Source organism: Impatiens glandulifera, chromosome 4 (assembly GCF_907164915.1).
Source record: "Impatiens glandulifera chromosome 4, dImpGla2.1, whole genome shotgun sequence".
NCBI classification, from domain to species: Eukaryota; Viridiplantae; Streptophyta; class Magnoliopsida; order Ericales; family Balsaminaceae; genus Impatiens; species Impatiens glandulifera.
In genome coordinates this window covers 48,686,963-48,710,994 of record NC_061865.1, presented here as the reverse complement: position 1 = coordinate 48,710,994, position 24,032 = coordinate 48,686,963, and the positions used below count along the sequence as shown (strand labels likewise).

The 24,032-nt window shown below is 34.0% G+C and overlaps 1 protein-coding gene across 1 annotated transcript; it reads left to right on the top strand.

Annotated features, from left to right (window-relative positions):
* The first annotated feature begins 211 nt into the window (after positions 1–211).
* LOC124933493 lies at positions 212–23,988 on the top strand. The gene is made up of 27 exons (XM_047473901.1): positions 212–382; positions 492–749; positions 2,141–2,200; positions 2,290–2,382; positions 4,747–4,975; positions 7,180–7,286; positions 7,428–7,487; positions 8,085–8,185; positions 9,144–9,238; positions 10,022–10,042; positions 11,014–11,109; positions 11,199–11,319; positions 11,410–11,595; positions 11,725–11,906; positions 13,576–13,847; positions 15,278–15,379; positions 16,478–16,654; positions 16,840–17,028; positions 17,417–17,658; positions 18,150–18,296; positions 19,978–20,206; positions 20,768–20,893; positions 20,977–21,120; positions 22,362–22,421; positions 22,499–22,678; positions 23,339–23,398; positions 23,514–23,988. The coding sequence occupies exons 1-27, from the start codon at positions 377–379 to the stop codon at positions 23,586–23,588; spliced, it is 3,618 nt and encodes a 1,205-aa protein (XP_047329857.1). The 5' UTR covers positions 212–376; the 3' UTR covers positions 23,589–23,988.
* Positions 23,989–24,032: the final 44 nt, after the last annotated feature.

Genomic DNA, 24,032 nt, shown 5'->3' with positions numbered 1-24,032 from the left:
TTTTTAAAATAAAAGATAAAATCGGACTTAACAGAAACGATTAATCGGTTAACCGACCGGTTGAATATCCTACGATAAACCGGCAAAATAAAACCGATAACCCAAAAAAAAAAACATTAAAGGAAAAAAGAAAAGGAAGCTTAAAGAAGCCCTAAAACTTGTACCCATTGATAAATTAACTCTATGAACTTTGAAAAGTATCAACATTTTCACTCACGTACAAATTGGTCTGCTGATTTTCTACATCGATCTCCACCGGATTCACTACACCATTTCAAGACCTCTACCACCGCCATCGCCATCGCCTGTGAAGAGAAGAGAAGAACAACTGAAGATCAATACTATCTGAGCATCCTTAGCTACAGGGCAATTGCCCATGGCGGTATCTAACACAGATCTCTTATTCTAATCAGCTCACTTTTTTCTTCCCACTTGCAAAAATCTTCAAATCATGAACTTCTTCTAACAAATTTCAATTTTATCTTGTTAAGGACTCTTCTGGGACAACCTTGATGGATCTGATTACTTCAGATCCTTCGCCTGCGGCAGCGTCTGCCTCTCAGCCATCTTCTTCTTCATCGTCATCTTCTGCAGCGGCATCGGCTCCAATTACTGGGAAACAAAGTCATACGGAGAAGAAGTCGAAAAGGGCGACTTTAATGCAGATCCAGAGTGACACCATTTCTGCTGCTAAAGCTGCCTTGAATCCGGTTCGAGCCAATATAATGCCTCAGAAGCAAAAGAGAAAGGTGGGTTGTTACTTCCAGTTCTCGAGATCTTCATGTTTATGTACATAATTTTGAAAGTTTTGGTAATTTTATGCCTGCATGATTCAGGATCTCACTTTTGTTTGATATAGGGATATTAAATAACTTGAGATCTTATACTTCTAGTTTGATTTATTTCATGGGTCACTTGCTAATTAACTGCGATTTATACAGACTACAAAATTATAGATTACTACTATTTGTTTGAACCTGTTATAGTACAATGATCACTCTATAAGAGGCTTTTGATCAAACCAAATACACTCTATACTCCACTAGAGTCAACCTAGGTTTTCGAATTACTTGGGTTCATTTTGTGTAAGTTCTGAATACAGATCAACCAGGAGCAGCAACTCGTTTGCATTCTTGTTAATGTAAACAGAGCTATTTGCATCTTCTCATGGTGAATTATGCGTTTTATGGCATCGAACTTAATCTTGACTAGTGTGAATAAATGAGAACAATTTCACTGTGTAATCATGCTTCATCATCGATACCTGTAATGAGATTTTTTTTTACGTCTTTTGCACGAATAAGCTCTATGTATCAAACTTTTGTGGCAAAAATTATTTACTTTTTCCAAGGATAAAATTATGATTTGGTTTTACTAACCTTCTTCTTACTTTTTTGAACTGATTTTATTTTTTTTATTGGAACTCTATGAGAAGCAAAACCATTTTCATAGTTGAACCATAAATTAGAGTTAGAAACAATTCCATTGTGGTGAACTGTTGAGCAGTCTAGTGTGTGCCTCATCTTCCTTAATGCTAAATTAGAGGTCAATTGTTCAGATATTCACCCCCTCAACTAGTTAATTGACAAAGAGGATGCATGAACCATTGATAATCTAGTTGCAGCTAAACATAATAATAATGGAGCAAGTTTTGGTAAATTGGGCAAAGTTTTACTGTTGGCAACAAGTGATCACAGATTTTCTTGTTGGTTGAGAAAAAAGAGCATTGTTTTCTACTTCATAATAAGACCTAAATGATTAAACTGTGATATAGATAGCAAATTTTGAAAATATGCATTTCAAAACCAAAGACAAAATTATGTTAAGTACTTGTAAGATCAATTTCTGGTGTTAGTTTTGCCTTGATCATCCCAGGCATAGAGTTTAAATTAAATCTGTAAGCTCAACTTGTCTCAGTTGATACTTTAGTTAAAACTCATGTGAATAAAAGTACAATTATCAAGCTTGGTAGAACTGAATTTGGAGATGTTATCATGAAAAGTAGGTACATCTCAAATTTATCTCTTGTAAATCTTGTCTGGCAAAGCAAGTTCTTTGATTTGTCATTTCAATTGACCTTGTATTCTAGTTATATTCTGCATCAGTGGGTCTTAGACTTTCTTAACTTTTGTTCTTGCAGCCTGTTTCTTATGCACAACTTGCAAGGAGTATTCATGAACTTGCAGCTACATCTGATCAGGTGTGCATTTTTTCTGTTTCTGGTTCCTCTCAATATCAATGCCTTAATATTGTAAATATGACAGTTTCTAGTTTTGAATTATTATCTAGAAAAGCTCCCAGAAACAATTGGTCCATCATGTGTTCCCAAAACTTGCAGTATACAATTCAGTGGACCCATCTTTGGCGCCTTCTCTTCTCATGGTATGTCTTTTCCCTTTCTGTTACCATTTTCAATTATCAAAGTTTGCAATTAAAAATAGAAGGAGAATAAACCCATCGACCAAACAAGAAGTGAGGAATGTTTTAAATAGCCTTATTTCATTCAAAACATCATGAGAATAAACCCAACAGCCAAACAAGACCTAGGATAACGAGTAAGACTTTAAATGGCATTATTTAACATTTTCTCACTAGGCGATATTTCTGCCTCCAATCTCTCTCTAGATACTAAATTGATTTTGAGCTTCATTTTGATCTTGAAGCCGCTGCTCTTCAGTTTCTTCCAAGTTTCTAGATTATAAATTTCTTCTTCTTGTATTTAGTCTAATGATCATCATCTGCTGTACTTGTGCTTTGTGATCTTGTTATCTATCTGAAGAAGTAGCAATATTTCAATTTGTATCTTGTAGATCTTCTCTTTGTAAAAATGCATTTCAACTTTAGCACGTTTTTGTCCAGATTATTGGTGTTGAATTGATTTGCCTGTTCTCTGGGCCCATTGATCTAGTTTGTGCTACAGAAGTATGTGAACTAGTTAACCACATGGACACATCCAGATCTTCAATAAGTTTCTTACTAAAAGGAGATTCCAAAAGGATAGTATTAGTTATAGAGAGATATAAATCTGGAACTTAGTGACATTTCTCTTCTGACTATATGTATCATTTTGATTTTGCAACTATGGATTTTCAGTTGGGAGTACATATTTAGTTTCTATAAATTTTCATCTGAAAGGAATTTCACCTATTAGTTTAACTAGTGCTTTATTTACACACACACATTGTAAAAGTAGCCTTCGCAGACTTGGGAGACAGGCCGTGTTAAAGAAGTCTTGAAACAAAGCATTGATCTTAACCATTCAGATTAGAAAATGTTACAATACAAACTGCCTATTTTAATTTGTTTAAATATTATTAGATAGTTAGTATATAGTTATTAGTTATAAGCGGTTAAAATTAGTTAGAGGTAGTCAATAGTCATGTGTAGAAACCGAGAGAGGAGTGAAATGTGAGATCAATTGATATTTTTATTGTGTGTATTTAGTATTTATATGGTATAAGTAAATTTATATACACTCCTGTGTATATAGTCAAATTATGTTTAGTTATTTTATTCTCTAATTTATTTATATGTATATATATTAGAATAAATTAGTTAAGATATTCTAAGAATTTTAATTTACTTTAATTGAGGAAATTAGACTATATTAGTTAATATATTTTAAGGATTCTAATTTATCTTGATTAAGGAAAATCAGCTCTTACACTTGATTAAATAAATATACCTATCTTGAAAATAATATATTAAAAACATCTCCTTCTCTCCATTCAAAAATTGCACATGGTATCATAACCGGCCTTTTATTCTTGAGTACTCCTATCATCATCTTTTGCTGCCTCCACCATGGCCAGAGTAACCATTGGTGGAGGGCTCTAATAGTCTTACAACCTTATTTTTGTTCCCGCTGTTTTTATCTTTACATAAACCAAACCTAACCCATCCCCGTTAATCTTTCTTTCTGCCTTCCAAGTTTTTCAACAACTGCCTCTATTTTTTTGAGAGATTGTTCAACAAAGTATTGAATAGATGAAGTATTCTTGGTCTTCAAGGGAAGAAAAAGGATGAGAAGCAATTTTTAATTCTTTTTGAGGATACCCTATGCTAGAAATACTACCTGAGTTTCTTGTTTCCCATATAAGGTGAAGCTTATCTCCCATAAATATCATCCAGTGTCTTCTCGAATGAAACTCGACACCACCACACTCTCTGACAATGGATCATCGTCACCATTGAGATCTTGTCGCTTTAGTAATTAATGTGATGACCTCACCTACTACACAAAACATCAATCTGTCTCTTGTTCACAAGTTGATTTGCAACGATATGACTACATTAGAAGGCACTACCCCCTCTCGCACTCAACCACCCCTAGACACTATTATGTTAGTAGTTATAAGTGATTATATAATTCCTTATTTAAGTAGTAGGATGTTATCCATTTAGATACGTTGAGTTATTATTGAATAAACTTAAATAGTTTCGGGTTCTATTCTCATCTAGGTCTTGGGGCCATTCTTTGAGCCTCTCATCCCTCGTTCTTCTATCTTCTTATAGGATTATAGTTCACTAGTCTTCGTTACAATACACAATCACGTAATTTTGTGAATTTGTATTGTAACAGAAGACTAGTGAACTTTAATCATATACAATAATCTTATATTTTATTATAAATTATGGATTTCAATAATGTAATTTCTAGACATTGTGACCAGGACATCATCGTGTTACAAGAGGACTTACGTTGGGCAATTACTTGTCTCAGATTTTGTTCTCTTGATTTTGTAGCTTGGGCAGCAATGTGAGGACAGAACTGTTCTACGATATGTGTACTATTATTTGGCAAGAATTCTGTTAGATACTGGTTCACAAGCACTAAGTTCTGGAGGTGGGATTCCTACACCGAACTGGGATGCATTAGCTGACATTGATGCAGTTGGAGGGGTGACTAGAGCCGATGTCGTTCCTCGGGTGGTGGATCGTCTTGCATCTGAGGCTGCAAATGAAGATGTTGAATGTAAGGAAGTCTTTTAGTTTTACATATTGTGGACTGTAGACATGATCTCTTGTTATTCTTTTTCATGTTTTGAAGCATTTTAAAAGCATAAATACTTAGGAATTTGAGCGAAACTGAAATCCAAATATCTAGAGCTGTAAAATAACATGCTTGAACTTGTGCATCATTTAAAATTGAATGTACTGATTGTCTTGAGTATAACTTTATTATATGATAGCATAAGTATATCAATCAATCAATATTTTTATTTCCTATGAACTATTTATTATGTGTTATTTGTGATGTCTCTAATTGAAAAATCACAATGAATATGGACTCCTTATAAGTGTGAGACTAATGTGCTATAGTTATCCTCTTATGTACCTTTTCTGTTTGTGGTGGCTCAGTTGCTTTTCTTAAGTTATCTATTTATTATAGCTTATATTTTCACATGCTTCGCTGATCCTGGGGGATTATAGGTCGTATCAGAGTGACTCAAGGGTGGAACAAAGTGTAATGAGGCCACCGCTAGAATCTTGCCAAACAAAGTGATGCATGAGTCATTTGTAGAGTCTTAAACATGTATGAAATTGAGTCTAAGTTGGGGAGATTGTGATATAGACATCGAGTAATCACAAGAAATAGGTACATTATTAGCTACAACGAGATTATTGAGCTACAATCACTTTATAAGCTACCTTTAGGGCTGGGACTATGGTGACCGAGTTGCTTTGACTAAGGTATCTATAGCCTATATTTTTACATGCGTCACAGGACTAGTTATAGAATGCGATGGGGCTGTCACGTGCCTAAATTGGGGAGATTGCAAGAAATAGGGGCTCCTCAAATGTGAGGCTAATGGGCTATAATTACCTTCTTAGGAACCTTTTGTATTTCAGTTGTGGAAGCCAGTTGCTTTGCCAAAGGTATCTATAGTCTGTATTCATGCTGCAGATTCGTGGGTCTGAGTCGTTACGGTTAATCCAACTGCAATTTTTCTTGCTGGTGCTTTTCTGTTTATTATTGGGGACTATAGGACTCTCTTGAAAACATATAGATGAATAAGGAAAGGCTGCACAAATGGAAAATATAATATTTGATATTGGGGAAGTGTGGGCAACAGACCTATAATTGTTTTGGTATTAAGGAATGCAAATTGTCTGTCAGGTAAATATAGTTGCTTGCTACCTTCAAGACTTCTTCTGCTCTTTCACCTAATAGTTGGCCTGCATGCTAGAACTACTCTGTGGACAGTGTACAAAATAATCTGTTGTACTATGCAGTAAATCTAATAAGATTGAGGCAAATATTTTACTCTCAAATTTGTGAGAATTATGACATTATTGAGCTGTATGCATTTAGAGACAAAGAGGTTGATTGGTACGGGGTTTTCTGATTATTTGAGAAAGTTTGTTTGGTGAATTATTGGATGTTGCTTGCTGATAATTGACGAAAATATTGATTTGTTTTTCCATGTTTTTAAAAATAGAAGAAAGAAGTTTATTTTGGTATTTTAATGGGTGATTTGATGGGAAAATAAAATAGATTGATGAGATGTTTAATTGATTGAAATTTGAATTAAATCTGATGAAATAATCCTTGCCAAACAACCTTAAAATTTCATTAGAGTTGGCTATTATGGTGGTGGCTACTGTTGCACATTTTGGTTCTGAAGGGTTGTACACAAAGTAAAGAGAGATGAAATTGATATGGAAAAAAGCACCATATGCTAAAATTAGTTTTCAGTAATACATTTGTCTTCCACTTACTAAATAATTATTAGTTTCCACAAAAGTATTTTCACCTCACATCTCCACCTGAAGATTATACTGCACTAAAGGCAATGAATGATATTTGTTGGTGTTCATAAGAAATAATTGCCATGTTTTTGCCGGTGAAGATTCACCGATCATGATTGTCTGCTAAACGAACTCCGTGGGATTGAAATTCTTCGATCTTATTGGCATTTAAACTTTTTTCTTTTGTTTTTGTCTCCGTTTATTATTAGCTTCTCTCCCCCCTTTTTGTAACGTTTTAACGCAATTTGCATTCTTTTTATTGAAAAGTTGATCTTTATAAAAAAGAAAAGAAGAAGAATAGCCATCTGCATGTTCAATTATTGATGAGAACAACATTGCAATTGTATAATAGTTTATCTTCTGGAATAATTGTTCTTATGTCTGCTTATTAATGAGTTTTTCTAATACTAATTTTTAATCATGAAGTTCATGCTCGAAGGTTACAAGCACTGAAAGCTCTCACATACTCTCCTTCAAGCAACTATGAGATCTTGTCCAAATTGTACGAAATAGTGTTTGGTATTCTTGAAAAGGTTACTCCTGAACTGCATTTCCTACTTTAACATCGGAATTCTGTTCTCAATATGTTAATGTGACATAATCCTATATTTGATGCCCCATATCTTTCTAGACAAATGCTTTAACACTAGTTTATAAATTTGTCCATTTTGCAGGTTGGTGATGTACAACCGAAAAAGAAAGGTATATTTGGGACTAAAGGCGCAGATAAAGAGGTGCATCTCAGATCTCTTCTTATATTAAGTAAATCAGCATCAATAGATAAATAATTTTTTTGAAAGAGGTTAACTTTCATTAGATCAAAACTGAGAGTTTTCAAAAATTACAGTGAGGGGGGTGGGGAGGGGAAAAACCAAAGACAAAGAAAAGAAAACAAAGGCACAAAATGCTAGATGCTAATAAGATCGAAAAATTCTCATCCCGTGCTGCATTGGTTGGGATTACTTCGATATGATAGGAATTTAACACTTTTGTATTTTGTTTTTCCTTTCATGTAATCCCTGAGCGCACCTTGCTTTCCTTTTTAATGAAAAGTTGACCTTTATTCAATAAAAGAAAGTTAAATATACTAAATAACAACCCACCGGTAGCTCAAGTGGCAAAGAGTCTTACTTAAGAGACCAAAGGTCACAGAAAAAAAAGACTAAGTAAGAATTGTGAATATGTAGGCAACCTAACATTCTTTATTCATAAGTATGTTACGGAACTTACGGCCTTTTAGAAGTTATTTCTTTGTTTGACCTTTTCTCTTGTTTTCCTATTTAATCTGACAATCTTAATAAAATCTCCTGTCCGAAATTCTGAGGTTTTAGTCTATCATCCGAAGTAACTTGCAATATGCTGCTCTGAGTGCTTTGAGAAGGCTTCCTCTGGATCCTGGAAATCCAGTTTTTCTACATCGTGCTGTTCAAGGGTTAGTTTGCTTCTATGGTTTACATCTTCTTACATTTAATAACTGTATCTTGATTTGGATTAGCCAAGTTATATTAGTTTCCTTTAGCCTCTGCGAATACTTCAGCACATTAATATTTGGATGTGCTTATTGCTTATTTAAGTTGTGTATCTTCTTTTCTTTCTCTAGTTTTCTTCCAGTTATTACATCATTTATATTTTACTCTCTGCAATTAAGTATGCCAAATAAAAACATCTGAATGTTCATTCTACTTGAAAACAGTGGATGCAGTTCCATAATGTATTTTCTGCAATCTTGCCATAATTCACGATTTCTTATATATAAGAGTTCAGGAAACTCGTGTTGCTGTTTTGTTGCTTTCTTGATTTGGTTGGAAATAATTATATTTCCATGATCTTACATAAATATGTTCAAGACCAATTATACTACTAGATATTCATATAGCTGAGGTTCTGTTGTATCTTTTTCCCCTGAGATTTGCCTTCTGCAATAGATTTACTTATGGGAAATATGTTTTAACAATTGATGAAATGGTGAAATCCTTGAGTTCAACTTGGTGGTTGATCAGTGATCAGGTGGATGTGCATGGTCCAGGCATCAATGTTCAACAAAATTTAGATTTGACTTATAGTTTTTGACTGAAGTTAATACTATCCTATATTTTTTATATTTAATGATGCAAGTATTTGTATTTTTTATACCGTTCATCAGTTTTCTGTTATCTACCTTGGTTCATGTTCTTTTATTACTGCTGAATCCTGATATGGTTTTTTGCATATTTTCAGAAACTTCTAAAGGTATTAGGTGAATCTTTTCTATATTTGATGATGCAAGTATTTGTATGTTTTTATATTGCTAATCAGTTTTCTGTTATCTATTGTGTTTCATGGTTAATTTAATTGCTGATATGACTTTTATTTGTTCAATAACTTCTAAAGGTATTATATGATTACTGCAGAGTTTCCTTTTCCGACCCAGTCGCTGTTAGACATGCTTTGGAGCTTCTGTCTGATTTGGCTACCAAAGACCCTTATGGAGTAGCAATGTCACTAGGTAACTTCATTCTTGAAATGATTCCCTTTGTATTAGTGTTTGCTCCACTCATTTGGTTAAATTGTTGAATGTCTTGTAATGTTTTGAATAGCATTGTTTGATAGTTCATTGACTTTAAACCTTTGTAGATATGCACTTCATTTTCAATAGAGTTTTATGTTACTTTTGTTTATGCTGGGGTAGGACAATTGACAATTTTTTTTTAGGTATTTTTGTTTGAGTGTTTGGTTTGTGTCTAAGCATTTGATCAATTCTATCTTTCTTCTGTCTAAAATGAATGACAAAGTGAAAGAACTCAATATAATTGGGGTCAACGTTTCTTTTGTTTTACCCAATTCATCTTTCAAATATTTATTTCTCAAATTTGTCCTATTATCAACGATAAATATTGTGTCATATAAACATTTCATTGAAAAACTTATTCTATCAACTGTCCATTTTGGTACAAAAAGATTGTATAACCACCAATTCATTCTGATACAGAACTTGAAAGAGTAAAGTGCTGCCATCATATAGTCACTTACTTGTAGTTTAAGTTTGAATAACATATTGCAAAATTTTCTGCAAAGTTATATGCTCTAGTGTGTCTGCTTTAGTTTGCAATTAGAACCTATCTTTTGTGAAAAGCGAGATAAGGATAGAGAATGATGATAATAATTGATTACTCTTTTTTTAAAAAAAAATTCCATTATCCTTGTTATACTTCAATATCTTTGATGCACTTCCTACTTTGCTGTCTCCCCTCTGTCTGATGTAATCTGTTTATTCCTTGTATTTTTACAGGAAAGCTAGTACAGCCTGGAGGTAATCCTGTTATTCTTCACTCCATCTTATTATTGTTTCCAGTTTTTCAGATTAATTACATAACTTGTTAAAGATGTTCATTCTATTTAGATTCCGTTTCTTCTTCTTTTAAATGATAAGGCTGAGAAATATGATTGTTCCACCTGAAATATGAAAGTAGAATATAAGTGTTCAAACAGCTCAACTGTCAGACCATGCAATTCATTGTTGCTCTCTGGTTTTGGTGTACTCTAAATTACACTTAGAAACAAGGATCTCAATTCTAGTCTTAGACCCAATGTTATCTACCGGTTTGCAGTAATAACATTCATTATAATACAAAATTTGCACCAAAGTAAACCTTAGAAATCTTTCAAGGGGATTACAAAAATACAATTGATACAATTCAAAATAGATCTTCAGATAATTTCTTTTGTTAGTGATCAAGAAGTTAAATGAGTTATTTGAAGGAACTGAATAACTTTATCTACCTCTGTCTTGTTACCTTTCTTTTTTAAAAAAAAAAAGAAATTCATTGAAACCATAGTGAACGCCAAAGTTGCATCGGCTATGGTAGAAATAGAACCTAGTAATTACAAGTTATGACATGTGAAGACATGAGTTCAAGAAACACAACTCCCAAAAAGACTAGGGTAGAAACATGACTTCCTCCCTGAAATAAAAAAATAAGAACTCAAATCACATAGTGAGTTGAGAACTTGAAGAGGTAATTAAACGAAAAAATATAAGAAGTTGATAGTGTATAAATCAATTTCTGTTTGCATGAGGAAAATATTGCTAGCAAACTTGATAGTGGAAATTAGATGACGGATGGTGCGCATAAACCCTATACTTTACTGTCTTGTCAAAATTTTTATCTTTATGTTTCTAAATTTTCAGTCAGCAGAGCTTTGTATAGCACCATAACTTAATTTATATATCCATTCAACATTTAGTCTTGGACTTAGTTAGTTTGATGCTATACACAACAGGAGCTTTACAGGATGTTCTACATCTGCATGACGTTCTTGCTAGAGTTGCACTAGCTCGGTTGTGCCATTCAATATCAAGAGCTCGATCACTAGATGGTAAATGTATTGTTGTAATTGGTCACCTTGTCTCTTTTGGTCCTCAAGTTAGTCAAGTTGTTGGTAAATCCTACTATGCATGTTTACAGAGAGACCTGATATCAAGTCTCAGTTTAATTCAATACTATATCAGCTCCTCTTGGATCCCAGTGAAAGAGTCTGTTTCGAAGCAACTCAGTGTGTACTAGGAAAATTTGATAACTCAGAGAGGTATGCAGGTCCATTAGTTGTTTGTCTTGTACTTCTTGTTTTCCTGTTCAATACCATATGTGATGGCCATACTCTTGTTTATAATAATAGGACTGAAGAACGAGCTGCTGGATGGTACCGTCTTACAAGAGAAATCCTTAAAATTCCAGAAGCACCATCTGTATCAGCAAAGGGAACTAATGATAATTCGAAAGAGTCCCTTCCTCCAAAGCCTGGCAAGGATAAATCCCAAAAGAATAGGCGCCCTCAACCTCTGATCAAACTTGTACTCAGAAGGTTCAAATAGTCCTTATATGGCTCTCTTCATTTTAGTTAATTAAATCCTGTTAAAATTGAAGGGGTCTTATCAATGCTTTCATTTGTAGTTCTGCTACAAGGTTCACATGTTCCCTGATTTTACTGCAGGTTGGAGAGCTCTTTCCGTAGTTACTCCAGGCCTGTTCTCCATGCAGCGGCAAGAGTTGTGCAGGAGATGGGTAAAAGTCGTGCTGCAGCTTTTTCTCTAGGCTTACAAGATATTGATGAAGGGGCAAATATTCCTGAAAACAACGACGTGGTTGACGAATATGAAAATCCATTAGCCGAAGGTAATACTTCTCAGATATTGTTAATTGCATATATCATACTCAGGCTAGATCAAAATAAATAGTATCCTTTGACCTAAAATCCTGTTTGATTGATTAGTAATCATATGCCTACTTGATTTGCTAAAAACTGTTAGTACATCTCCTTCTTGATTTGAGGTAACTAGTTATTAGTGATACTTTGACATGTAAATATGAAACATGGAGCAATCTATATTAGTAAATACCCAATTATTCTAGGAAAGGGTATCCATCCTAAATTTATTGTGCAATGTGTATTTACGGGGTATGACTCATGAATAAAGTTTAACAAACAATTATACAATCTTTAATTTTTGTAAAATATATTTTTTTAAACAAACACTCCATATTTTTTTTCAGTTGAGATGTTACAGAAAAGATCTACATTTACCTTTCGTTTGGCACAATATAGAGGACACCAAGATGTTGTTCCCCACCAAATTTTAGCCAAATCCGACAACCAGAGCTGTTTTAAAATGCCACGAAGCTACGTTCCAAAATGAAATCCGTTGGAACTTTAAATATGCAACGTAGCCTAATGCCGTGTCGGAGTCACGCAAGACTGGTTGGAGAAATTTTGCCATAGTGGTCTCCTCCTTAGGTCAAAATTGAAGGGCAAACAGAGGTGGCGGTTATAAGTTCAGGCGTTTGCCCTTAAATTTGTATTGAGGTAGGGCCACTTAGGCGAAACTAATTCAATCAGTTCGAAGTTATTTCGACATGACGTTAGGCTGCGACGGAATTATTAAGGTGAATTTCAATCCAAAACGATACTTCAGAGAAGGCAAAACCGGATCTCCGGTTGTCAGATTTGGCTGAAATTTGGAGGGGAGCATCGTTTTGGTGTCCTACCCCAAATTTTAAGCGCAATCACATGAATGGATTGACGGAAAAATGTTCAATCTTGATCTTAATGATATCATCCCAACCAAAATATGGGGCCGTGTTAGATTAAGTTTTTGTTTTCAATGGGCTTGACAAAAAGGTTAACTGAGTGGGGATTGTTGTGACCAGTTTTACAAGTTATGTGGGTAAACCTAGCCAACAGCACAACGAGCAATTTTCGCAAGTTCAGTTGGCTATATGATTTATTACTTCTCCTTTTCAGTTAAGAAGAGCTTCTGGGTCTTGAACAGTTTTATAACTTTGATTTTTCCATAGAGAGGGTTGTAGTCTAAGCATTTTTTCGGTTTTTAACTTGTAAAAAATTATGTAAGCAGTCCTTTAAAAAATAATTATGTAAGCAGTCCTTTAAAAATAATTATGTAAGCAGTGGGCCACATGATGTGCTTGATCTGAATGTGGTTAGGTGTTCTTCTAATATTTCAAGTTGGCAATAGTAACATCATACTACCTCGATAAGTAGATAAAGTTGTGGCAGATGTTATTTGCAACATTTTTGTATTTTCTAAAATTTGTGTAAAATGAAGGAAAAGAGGAGACAAAAACAAAATAGTAAATTTGTGAAATGATATCTCTAGCTTTGATTTTGGTTGGTAAGTACAGATGAAGACATATTAATGTCAGGAGAGAATGGGCACATAAAGTTCAATGGCTCAATTTATAAATTGCTTTTATGTTTGGCCATATAAATTTATAAATTAATGTGGTGGATATCGTTTCTTGTTAATCTTCCCTTATTATTTGCTAGGCAATCAAAAAGTTCCTTCTGTATCAAGCGGAACAGGCAGCAAGGACACAATTGCAAGCTTATTAGCTTCATTGATGGAAATGGTGCGCACTACTGTTGCTTGTGAATGTGTCTATGTTCGGGCGATGGTAATTAAGGCACTGATCTGGATGCAAAGTCCCTATGAATTATTTGATGAACTTGAGTCCATCATCGCTTCAGAACTTTCAGATCCATCTTGGCCAGCACCTTTGCTAAATGATATTCTGTTGACGCTACATGCCCGGTTTAAGGTACTTTTCCAAGAATAAGTTAGTCAACTTTTGCAGTATATGGCTCTGAATAACACTATCATATGCATAAATGACAGTGCTAATCCTGAATATCATTTAAATATTTCTATTTGATTTTTTTTTTGCTACACTTAGGTACTACTTTCCTCCCGATCCTTGTCAAATACTGCTTTAGAGTATAATATATATTGCTTATGAATAAAATACTTTGTTGCTTAATTTGAGAAAAAACTGTGGTGACTTGTGGTCAGGCTAGATGCTTATTAACCCACTTACATATGCATTGGGTCCTTTGTCCCTTTGGGTAACTGTGTTAAAGATTGCATTCATTTATGTAGATCTATAACATTTTATGTTTAAGTTATTCATAAATAAAGACGTGTAAATCTTCAACGTTAAAAAGCTTTGCTCCATAGAGCATTAACTGTATTCTCATCTACTTTGCTTCTTGAAACAAGGTAAATTTATATCATAAAGAAGAAAGAAAAGAAAGCCAAAAAGAGGCAATCAAAACTCATGCACCTAAAAGAAATCCCATCCTTTGAATGAAAAATCCCTTTACCCTTCATAGTGTTTTCTCACCTAATATGAAGATCATAAGAAATGTAGGCTGTGAAGAGTTTAAATTTAACTTAAATTCTTCAAAATGATTACTGCATATATGCTTGACAAATGACCTTATCTTTCTTATAGGAAATTAAAGAGCATCTGAAGGACAGATATGTTTAAGCTAAATACAAATTTCCTTTCAAATGAATCCACAAGCTTAGACTCAGACTAAGAAAGTTATTTTACATTTCAAAGGACTTGACACTTCAAGATTTGGTCAGGGATTAGAGTTGACTAATAAAACAAAATTAAACACATTTGTCACATTTTATTCAAGGTCAATTTTCAGCGTTCTTTAGATGTTCATATATATTTTGGACTTTTTTCCTCTTAATCAAACATCCTGTAGACATGCCTTTCTTTAGTATTTATAATTTAGCTTTATCACAAAGATATGTGCTTGCAGTTGATTGACATATGCTTGCTGAAAGATTATTGTTGGTAGTGATAATCCATTAGACACATGGTATAGATGGTGCATTTAATTGCCAGTGTAAAGAATTTAATTTGTTTATGCGGAAAGGTGGTTAGATGTTTTTCTACCAAATAGTTTATGTTAAATATTTTATGCATGAATTTATTGACTCTTGCCTTTTTCCTTTAAGGCATAGTAAGAAATATGTTACTTTCTTCAGTTAATATAGTGCATACTACTTTATTCTCTAATGCATTTGTTTGTTTTTTTAAATGGTCATGAAGATTCGAACCCACGACCTTTTGGTCATGAACTTTGTGCTCTACCACTGGACTAAACGAGCCTTCTACTCTTATGCATTTGATGTGCATGCATTACTGACAATTTTCTTGCTATATTTTTTTAGGCTACTCCAGATATGGCTGTCACTCTTCTGGAAATTGCAAGAATATTTGCAACTAAAGTTCCAGGGAAGATTGACGCAGATGTCCTTCAACTACTTTGGAAAGTAGGTTGCTAAAATTCTTCTGAACCCTTAATTCTGTCAGCTCTTTCTGTTTACAATTTTATGTTTCTGTCTCTGTCTGTTCTATTTTCTATTTATCTTTCAACTGCAGTTTGGCCACACTAAATGATAACTAGCAGTTAGGGCAATCGTTTTGGCATTAACTTGGTTCTAAAAATTACTTGTATAAGTAATAGTAATATTATATTATGTAATATTAGACCGTGTCTTGGTTGCTATTCAAGGCTGTAGGGACAATTTAGCTGTCCTTGCAGTTAATTTGTGCTGATATTTGGTTAATTCCTTGTACCAGTTAAACAGTCGTAGGAGGTATAAGTTGTACGAGGGTATAAACTATAGGGAGGTATAATAGGTATAAATTGTATAAGATTATTGTTGTTTGGTTTGAAGTATAAGAAATGGTATTATATTTTATAATTTTGAGTTTGGTATGAGGAATAAGAATAAAAAAAGTTATTTGCCTTTTCAATTAAAGTGTAATGATACGGATTTGAATTTATTGGCAGTTTATCAGATCCATATATAGAAACCAAAATGTTCCGATATAGGCCAATATTTGATGCTAATTAAGTGATAATTTGATCTAGTAACAAACCGGTCATGGATTGAAGTACCATAACCTTTCAAAGGGGTCACATAAATTGAAGCATAAGAGTAGATCCTTAACTATTACCTATATATTTCCCAACCTTATCCAGATTTCCTCCTAGTTCCGTTAAGTATTTGAGTGTCTTTGCTTGTAGGATTAGATATATTTTTCATGAAGAAAGACTGAAGCTACTTAATAGTATTATTACTAGATTTACTTTTTATGTAGGATGTAATTCATGGCCTTAAAGTTCTGTTACTTTCATTTCATTGTCTTAAAAGTTGCAATCGAAAGAAATTTATATTTTAATATCCGTTCTCTATTCACTTTAACCTAGTAATACTCTCGATGCACTCTACTTTCAATTCATTTCTTATATTCTGCAATTAGAAACTAGTCACAGATTAACTTATGATAGGGTTTGTTCAAAATATATATGATATTATTCATGCAGTGTTTTCTACTTCTAATAATGGCTATTTGCTTTCCAGACATGTCTTGTTGGTGCTGGTCCTGATGGAAAGCATACTGCTCTTGAAGCAGTCACATTAGTCCTTGATTTACCTCCTCCTCAGCCTGAGTCAATGTCAGGATTTACGGCTGTCAATAGTGTATCTGCATCTGATCCTAAGTCAGCTCTGGCACTACAACGGCTAGTCCAAGCAGCAGTATGATTTTGCATTTTTAAAGCTTGAAATGTCTACCTGAGATATTTTCCCAGTTCTTATTTGACGAAGTTATCTTCTACAGTCTTTTGTCCTTAGGATGCTAAGTATTTTAATTGTAGATTTGGTTCCTAGGAGAAAATGCAAATTACACAGCCTCTGAATATCCTCGGTATTTTTAATTGTAGGTTTGGTTCCTAGGAGAAAATGCAAATTATGCAGCCTCTGAATATGCTTGGGAATCTGCAACCCCCCCTGGTACCGCACTTATGATGCTAGATGCAGATAAAATGGTTGCTGCTGCCAGTTCTCGTAATCCAACTCTTTCTGGTGCGTTGTCTAGACTCCAAAGATGTGCTTTCAGTGGCAGCTGGGAGGTATAACTTTTCACCTGGACAACGTCATATTTACATGTCACGGCTTAGTCATGTAACTCTTCAGATAATCTTTTTTTTTTTCCTGCATTATCATTATTCTGCAGGACAATTTGTTTATATCTTGGTATTTGAGATTTTCTGAATCACGAGTTTGTCATTTTTGGTTTTAGACTAGTGGTTCTTTCTTGCACTCCATCAAAGACAAAACAAAATATGGGTTATCTTGCATTCGTTCCATTGAGACAGCCCCTCCTTTTTATTATAATATTCACAAGAATTATTCCTTCCACGAGTATCCAGTAGAAATTTGTGGCATCAACAGGGGAATGGCTCTGAAAGTATTCAAGACACTGCTTCATGTCTGATCAAATCTTTGTATGCTTTGCAGGTTCGGATTATCGCTGTTCAAGCCCTTACAACCATGGCAATTAGATCTGGAGAGCCGTACAGACTTCAGATCTACGAGTTCTTGCATGTTTTGGCAGAGGGTGGTGTGCAGTCTCAATTTTCAGAAATGCATATTAGCAATGGGGAAGATCAAGGTGCTAGTGGTACAGGACTTGGAGCTCTGATAGGTCCAATGTTGAAGGTTCTTGATGAAATGTACAGTGGACAGGATGAGCTGATCAAGTAATGTTTTCTAGTCAGACATGTTTCAGATCTTCTTAGGTTATGTTTTGATAGCTCAACATATCACTTAATTTGAATAGGTTCAGTACTTTCCAATTAAATTGGCTTGATGATAAACTTGAGTAAACTTAATTTATTAAGAAGAGCTAAAAAAAGTGTTGAATTTGAAGTCCAGTCAACTTAATGTTGAATCCTTAGTTTGTTGAACTACTTTAATCTATATTTATTATAATTGTAACTTACTTTACATATTTTTGCAAAAAAAAGAACTTAATATATTTAGTACTAAATTATTCAAAGTTAAATTTTGTGCACCTAATTTCTATTTTTATCTAATAGATGTCATACTTAATCAACTTTAGTTCCTTATACACTGAGATTCCAAGCAGACATATATTGACTGCAGGAAATTTATGTTAGATTCTAATCAATAAAAGTTTCACGTGTGGTGGAATTTATCCTTAACAGATGTACTCTGCATTTCTGTTCAGGGAGATGCGTAACCACGATAATGCTAAGAAAGAATGGACAGATGATGAACTGAAGAAACTCTATGAGACCCATGAGAGGTTGCTAGACCTTGTTTCTCTGTTTTGCTATGTCCCAAGGGCAAAGTATCTTCCTCTAGGACCAACAAGGTAAGGTTGCTCTCTTGTAAATTCACATCAGAAGGTCGCATGAATCAGAATAAGAAACGGGTTATATGAAATGAAAGTTGTTTACAATGCATTGTTCTAGCTGCATGGATGGTTCTTCCTTCCATCATATTTTTTCAATCATTACAATTTTCAAGCACTTCCTGTAAGGCTACATACACACTTCTTATTGGAGTTGCAGTATCAATCTAAGTGGGCTCCATACTAATTCTTGTGGAATTTGTCAGACAAGTTTGTGTTAAGGTAATAGAGTAGTGGGCTCTATAGTAGTGGTAACTACCAATCTACTAGGGGTAGCTAACCACTAGTCTTTAGCGTATAAATGTACTTGATACATATTTCATCATTAAGAAAATCTGAGGTTTTTAATCCCTCACTCAAAACACTCTAAAAACCCAAAATTCTCTCTATATATTAAGTCATAAAATAATTTCAAGGATTTGTTTAAGTTCCTCTTTCTATTTACTTTTTTCTAGAAATTCGGTGGGAATATTATTGTGATTTGAGAGGGTTTTGGGGCTAGCGGTAAATTCTGTAATTAAGCCGTTACTATAAATAAGGCATGATGATGCCCAAGAGAGTTAGTGAATTGTTTAGTGGAATTTCTATCTCTCTCATCTAGGATTTCTTCTTCTCATCTGTAGTTAATTCTCTCTTCTTAGCTAGGGTTCTATCTTCTCAAATTCTCTTAGTTTGTTAAGAGCTCTTTTCATTTCAAACTCAATTAAATGTTCAATTTGATTTCCTTCATCTAATTCATGTATTGTTCCAGTTAGGTTTAAGCCTAATTCTAGTTCAGTAGCTATCATATTGATGTATAAATCAATTAGTTAGAATGTGGATAAATGCCTATTTTATAGGCCTTGTAAGATTATTAATAATCGAATATAAAGTCCATTAAAATCCTATAATTGTAATAACCTAATTCATTTAATATCTTAAAACCAATTGGTAATCTCAACAACTTGATTTGCCAGAACAATATCAACCTGTCATGAGAAACTCTAACTGACAGCAACAAACTAATATATAAAGCCAATACCATGAAAATCTAAGGGTGCGTTTAATACTGAATTTAAGTGTTGAATAAACCAAATGAAAATATCTAAATTTTAAGTACTTGTTACGTAAGTTGATTTGATTAAGTTGGAATTAATGTGGGAAAGAACTGAAAAACTATTTTACACGGTATTCAATTAATTTATAGGGTCTAGTTGTATTTTGGATAATCCTACTAGATTACGGAGTTAAGTCGTTCATACCTTACTGAATAAAGCCAGATTTTTTCTAAGATTAACTTGAGTTGAATCTAATCAAACTTTTTTTTAATCTAACACAGCCTAATTCTGTAAAATATTCTAATACATGTTATATCCAATAAAAGTAATAATCAACTGTTCTTTGTCCAAGTGATATTGTATAATGTCTTCATGTTGCTTGAGGGTTCTTGGATCCAATTATATGATGTCTTCATACTGCAATGTTAGTATCAAAACTGTTGCAAGTAGAATGGTCTATGACCAGCAGGACAAGAAAAGTAGATTGTTAGGCTACATAACTATTTGTATTCTCTCTCTGTGTCTTTGTGAAAAAACATACGTAATGACTATTGGTTCTTTGTTTCTTTTCCTTTCCTCTGTGTAATTTCTTCTTTGTCCAACAGTGCAAAACTGATTGACATCTATCGCACCCGGCATAACATTAGTGCATCAACTGGTAGCCTTAGTGATCCAGCTGTTGCAACGGGAATTTCTGAACTTCTTTATGAAACTAAAGCAACTAAAGAAACCCCTACTGAATCTGATGGCCTTGATGATGATCTTGTTAATGCTTGGGCAACAAATCTTGGAGATGACGGCTTGTGGGGAAAGAATGCTCCTGCTGTGAGTAGGGTGAGTAATTTAATTCAGCTTTCTTCTATTTCTTGATGGCCTTTATTGAAGAAATTTGCTTTATTTCTTGATTGAAGATGATAATGGAAGTCCACACCCTCCTGTTTAGATAATTGAAAATTTCCCTTTTTTGTCCATCACACTTGACAGCACTAGTAGGGGTAAGAAATTAAAGTGTACTATGTCAAGGTGTGATTAGTTCATCTACAATTGAAGTTCAAACACAAACTGTTTTTTATATTCCCTGAACACATCTTCAGAAAATTGTATTAGTTCATCTATTGGGATTATTTGGCATTTTACAAGTTTATGGCTGCATCTATTACTTACATATGTTCACATCATCAACTATAACTGCATGTATGATGAAAATGAAAGCTCATATATGTCAGAAGGTATTTGTAGAAGCACCTTCCAAATTGACCCATTCCTTCTGTGTCTACTTTTTTTTTATAAAGTAACTGGATACTACTTTGTTAAATGGAAAATATAATAGATATCGAGTCCCACACACTGTGCACGTGTTTGCTCTAATTTGGATTAAAACTTATTTTTTCTCAGGTAAATGAATTTCTTGCTGGTGCTGGTACTGATGCTCCCGATGTTGAAGAGAACATTTTCTCCAGACCATCCATGAGTTATGATGATATGTGGGCAAAAACACTCTTAGAAACTAATGAAGCTGATGTAAGCATACAATGTTTTTTCAAGAAACACTTACTAATCCTAAGATTGTTGTAAAAATAACACATTTATTTTTGTTTTTTTAGGAAGAGGATGGACGATCCTCTGGAAGCTCTTCCCCAGGCTCAGCTGGATCAATCGAAACATCCATTTCTTCACATTTTGGTGGAATGAACTATCCTTCATTATTCAGTGCCAAGCCCACGGCCTATGGGTCTTCACAACCAGTGGTATAAACAGATGCAACTTTGATCATTATTGCATCAACATAGTCCTCATTATAAAAATGTGATTTGCTCCATAGAGTCATCAATTATAAAAATTATTGACACATATTGTAAACATAATCTTCTCTGGACCATCATAATAAGCACATGAAGAGAGGCATCTAGTGGAAAATATCAACTCACTTCTTCATATGTGGACCACAGCTTTAGAATAACAATTGTGTTTCCCTTGTGTTTATGTTCAAACCTCAAGAACATAAGATAGATTTATACCAGAAACCCACCCAGGGTAGCTCAAGTGGTAGATTCTTGAATTTAAGAGGTTGAGGTCTCAAATCGATTGCCACTGAAAGCACCTTAATTAGGGGTCGTGGCTGTGGGAAATTGTGCGGCAGAGAAAAAAAAATCCTGGACTAAAAAAAGGATTTATGCAAGAGATATGAACTACAGATTACCTAACTAAGACAAGGGATATGAACTACAGCTTACGTAAATTACTAAAAGAGTGTGATTAAGGTTTCTGTGCAAGATGTCTAAATGTTTAATCAAACCTTTGGAATTGCAGCTATATGAACTTACTTATGTTACCTAAAACAATGTTTGAATTACATAATACTGGAGAACTGAATGTTGCATGCCTAAACTGTAAATTAAGTTTTCAGAAGCATGTCTTTGAACTCTTTGATTTCTGAAAAAAAAAGATTCTGCCAGATTCTATTAGTAGAAGCCGATTCACATGACTTAGCATGGGTAAAGGTGAGTGAAAAGTCCCACCCATGGTAGCACAAGTGGTAGAGTTTTGAATTTAACAGGATGAGGTCTCAAGATCGATTCACACTTAATGCACTTTATTTGGTGTGGGGGTCATGGCGATGAGATATTGTGCTAGCCTCTTCTTGGAAAAAACCCTAGTGAGAGAAAGCAAACTAACGAAAAAGCTCCTATGTTGTCAAGTAGTTGTTTGCTATCACATTTTATCCTCACATTAGAATTATCAAGTTGGTATCCAAATGGTTTGAGAAACTAATAGTAGTTAATTTTTCTTTTCTACTATACATGGAGTGGAAACCTCTCTAGAACTGACCTTAATCTTTGTACAAGTTAATCTGAATTATGAATCCATTCTTGAACTCCATTGTGCTTTATTCTGAAAGAATGAACCAATTTTAAGATGCTTTTAACTTATTTGATATTTTTTTTGTATCTTATGTAATAAGTTACAACACTTTTGTTTCTGGATTCAGGAAAAGCCAGTAAGCAGATATTCCAGTGCAAGCTCAATCTACGAGAGTCATAGTTCTCCTGTAAGAAAAACTTCACAATTGACTTTTTAGTCTTGACTTCTGTAAGGATCAAGTACTGACTCATTAACAATGTATAGATAAAGGACGACCCTCCTTCATACTCCTCCAATCATCAAAGATACGAGTCGTTTGAGAATCCCTTAGCTGGCAGTGGTTCGACTGGATTTGGATCTCAGGATGATGAACGACGACCTTCTTCAGGAGGTTCCCAGGTTGGATCAGCACTTTATGACTTCACTGCTGGTGGTGATGATGAGGTACAAATTAAATAACAATTGTTTCCCCCTCTTCCCTTTTTGATTTGTTAGAATTACCATCTTTTTTATGTATTATTTTATTTGTAGAGATATTTTACATGTTCATCAATCCTTTCCGACTCTGAATAAATGTTTTTTTAAAAGGGTCATTTTTCATTGATCCCAATGCAAAAGTTAGATATAAGATACAAGTCTTGACAATTATCATGTGTTAATCAAACAGTAGACAAAGCAATGAGCTAAAAGCTCTCAAAATAGAAGGATTCTTCACGCTTAGATTAAGATTCTCAAAAGGACTCAGATCAACATGAAACTGGAGACTTTTGCTGAGTCCCAATCATGTCCTAGCTTTGTTCCTTTCGATAAATGTTGTATCAATTGGTATAAGAATAAGTATTTTCCCGAAATTCTGTTGATATAAGGGGTTTAGAACTCTTGTACTTTACTTTATCTTATTTATATTTTTTGTAGCTGCTCCACCTTTAGACTAGAATTAGAACCTGGGTTCTTGTTTGCTTCAGAGCCTGATTTTATTTATTACTTGATCATATATAATATTCCAACAAACCACTTCTAAAGTATTATTCTTGAAGGCTACTGTTTTATTATGAACATGTATTATTCTTATTTACTGAGAAATCGATTTTTTCTACTTTGCAGTTGAATCTAACAGCTGGCGAAGATGTTGAAATTGAATATGAAGTGGATGGCTGGTTTTATGTAAGTTCTATATTTCAAATAATTATATTCAGCCTGAACCTGGACAATTCATTTTGTTAATTTTATTATCTGTTTTTAAGCGTGACAACAATTCATTTCCCATTAAAAACTGCAGGTGAAGAAAAAGCGACCTGGAAGAGATGGGAAAATGGCTGGGCTTGTACCTGTCCTTTATGTTAGTCAGTCATGATATTCAATGGAGGTTAAAATTCTCTTCTCAAAATTCGGGTTCATCAAGGTTTCAGCCTTAAAGAAATCACTGATTCATTACCTCTCGGGCTTGTTTGTTTTGTGATATACATCCCAGCTGGTTGGTAATCATTCTTGTTTGTATCATCATGTTGATATCCTAGTACATTTTTTAACTCGTTTTTGTAGCGAGGCACAGACAAGGGGAGCAGGTTTCTCTGCTTTATGACTTCATCATACCCATTATTGGTCCTGACTGTTATTCTTTATGTCCAATGATTTTCTTTTCTTCTCTCGTAAATTTGAGGTAGAACACGATTATTCAGGAAGGTTATCAATCCCTGTTTGGTTGAACTTGAGTTACACTAGTGTGGTCTAATTCATTTGTGGATGGTGTTTATAGCTTAAGATTGTTAAACTGTGTATCATGTCCCATTTTGTTAGA

Coding starts and splice junctions, on each gene's coding strand:
- LOC124933493 (XM_047473901.1), top strand. Junction 7,488..8,084: donor CTAAAGGCGCAGATAAAGAG/GTGCATCTCAGA, acceptor CTGAGGTTTTAG/TCTATCATCCGAAGTAACTT. Junction 13,848..15,277: donor CGCTACATGCCCGGTTTAAG/GTACTTTTCCAA, acceptor ATATTTTTTTAG/GCTACTCCAGATATGGCTGT.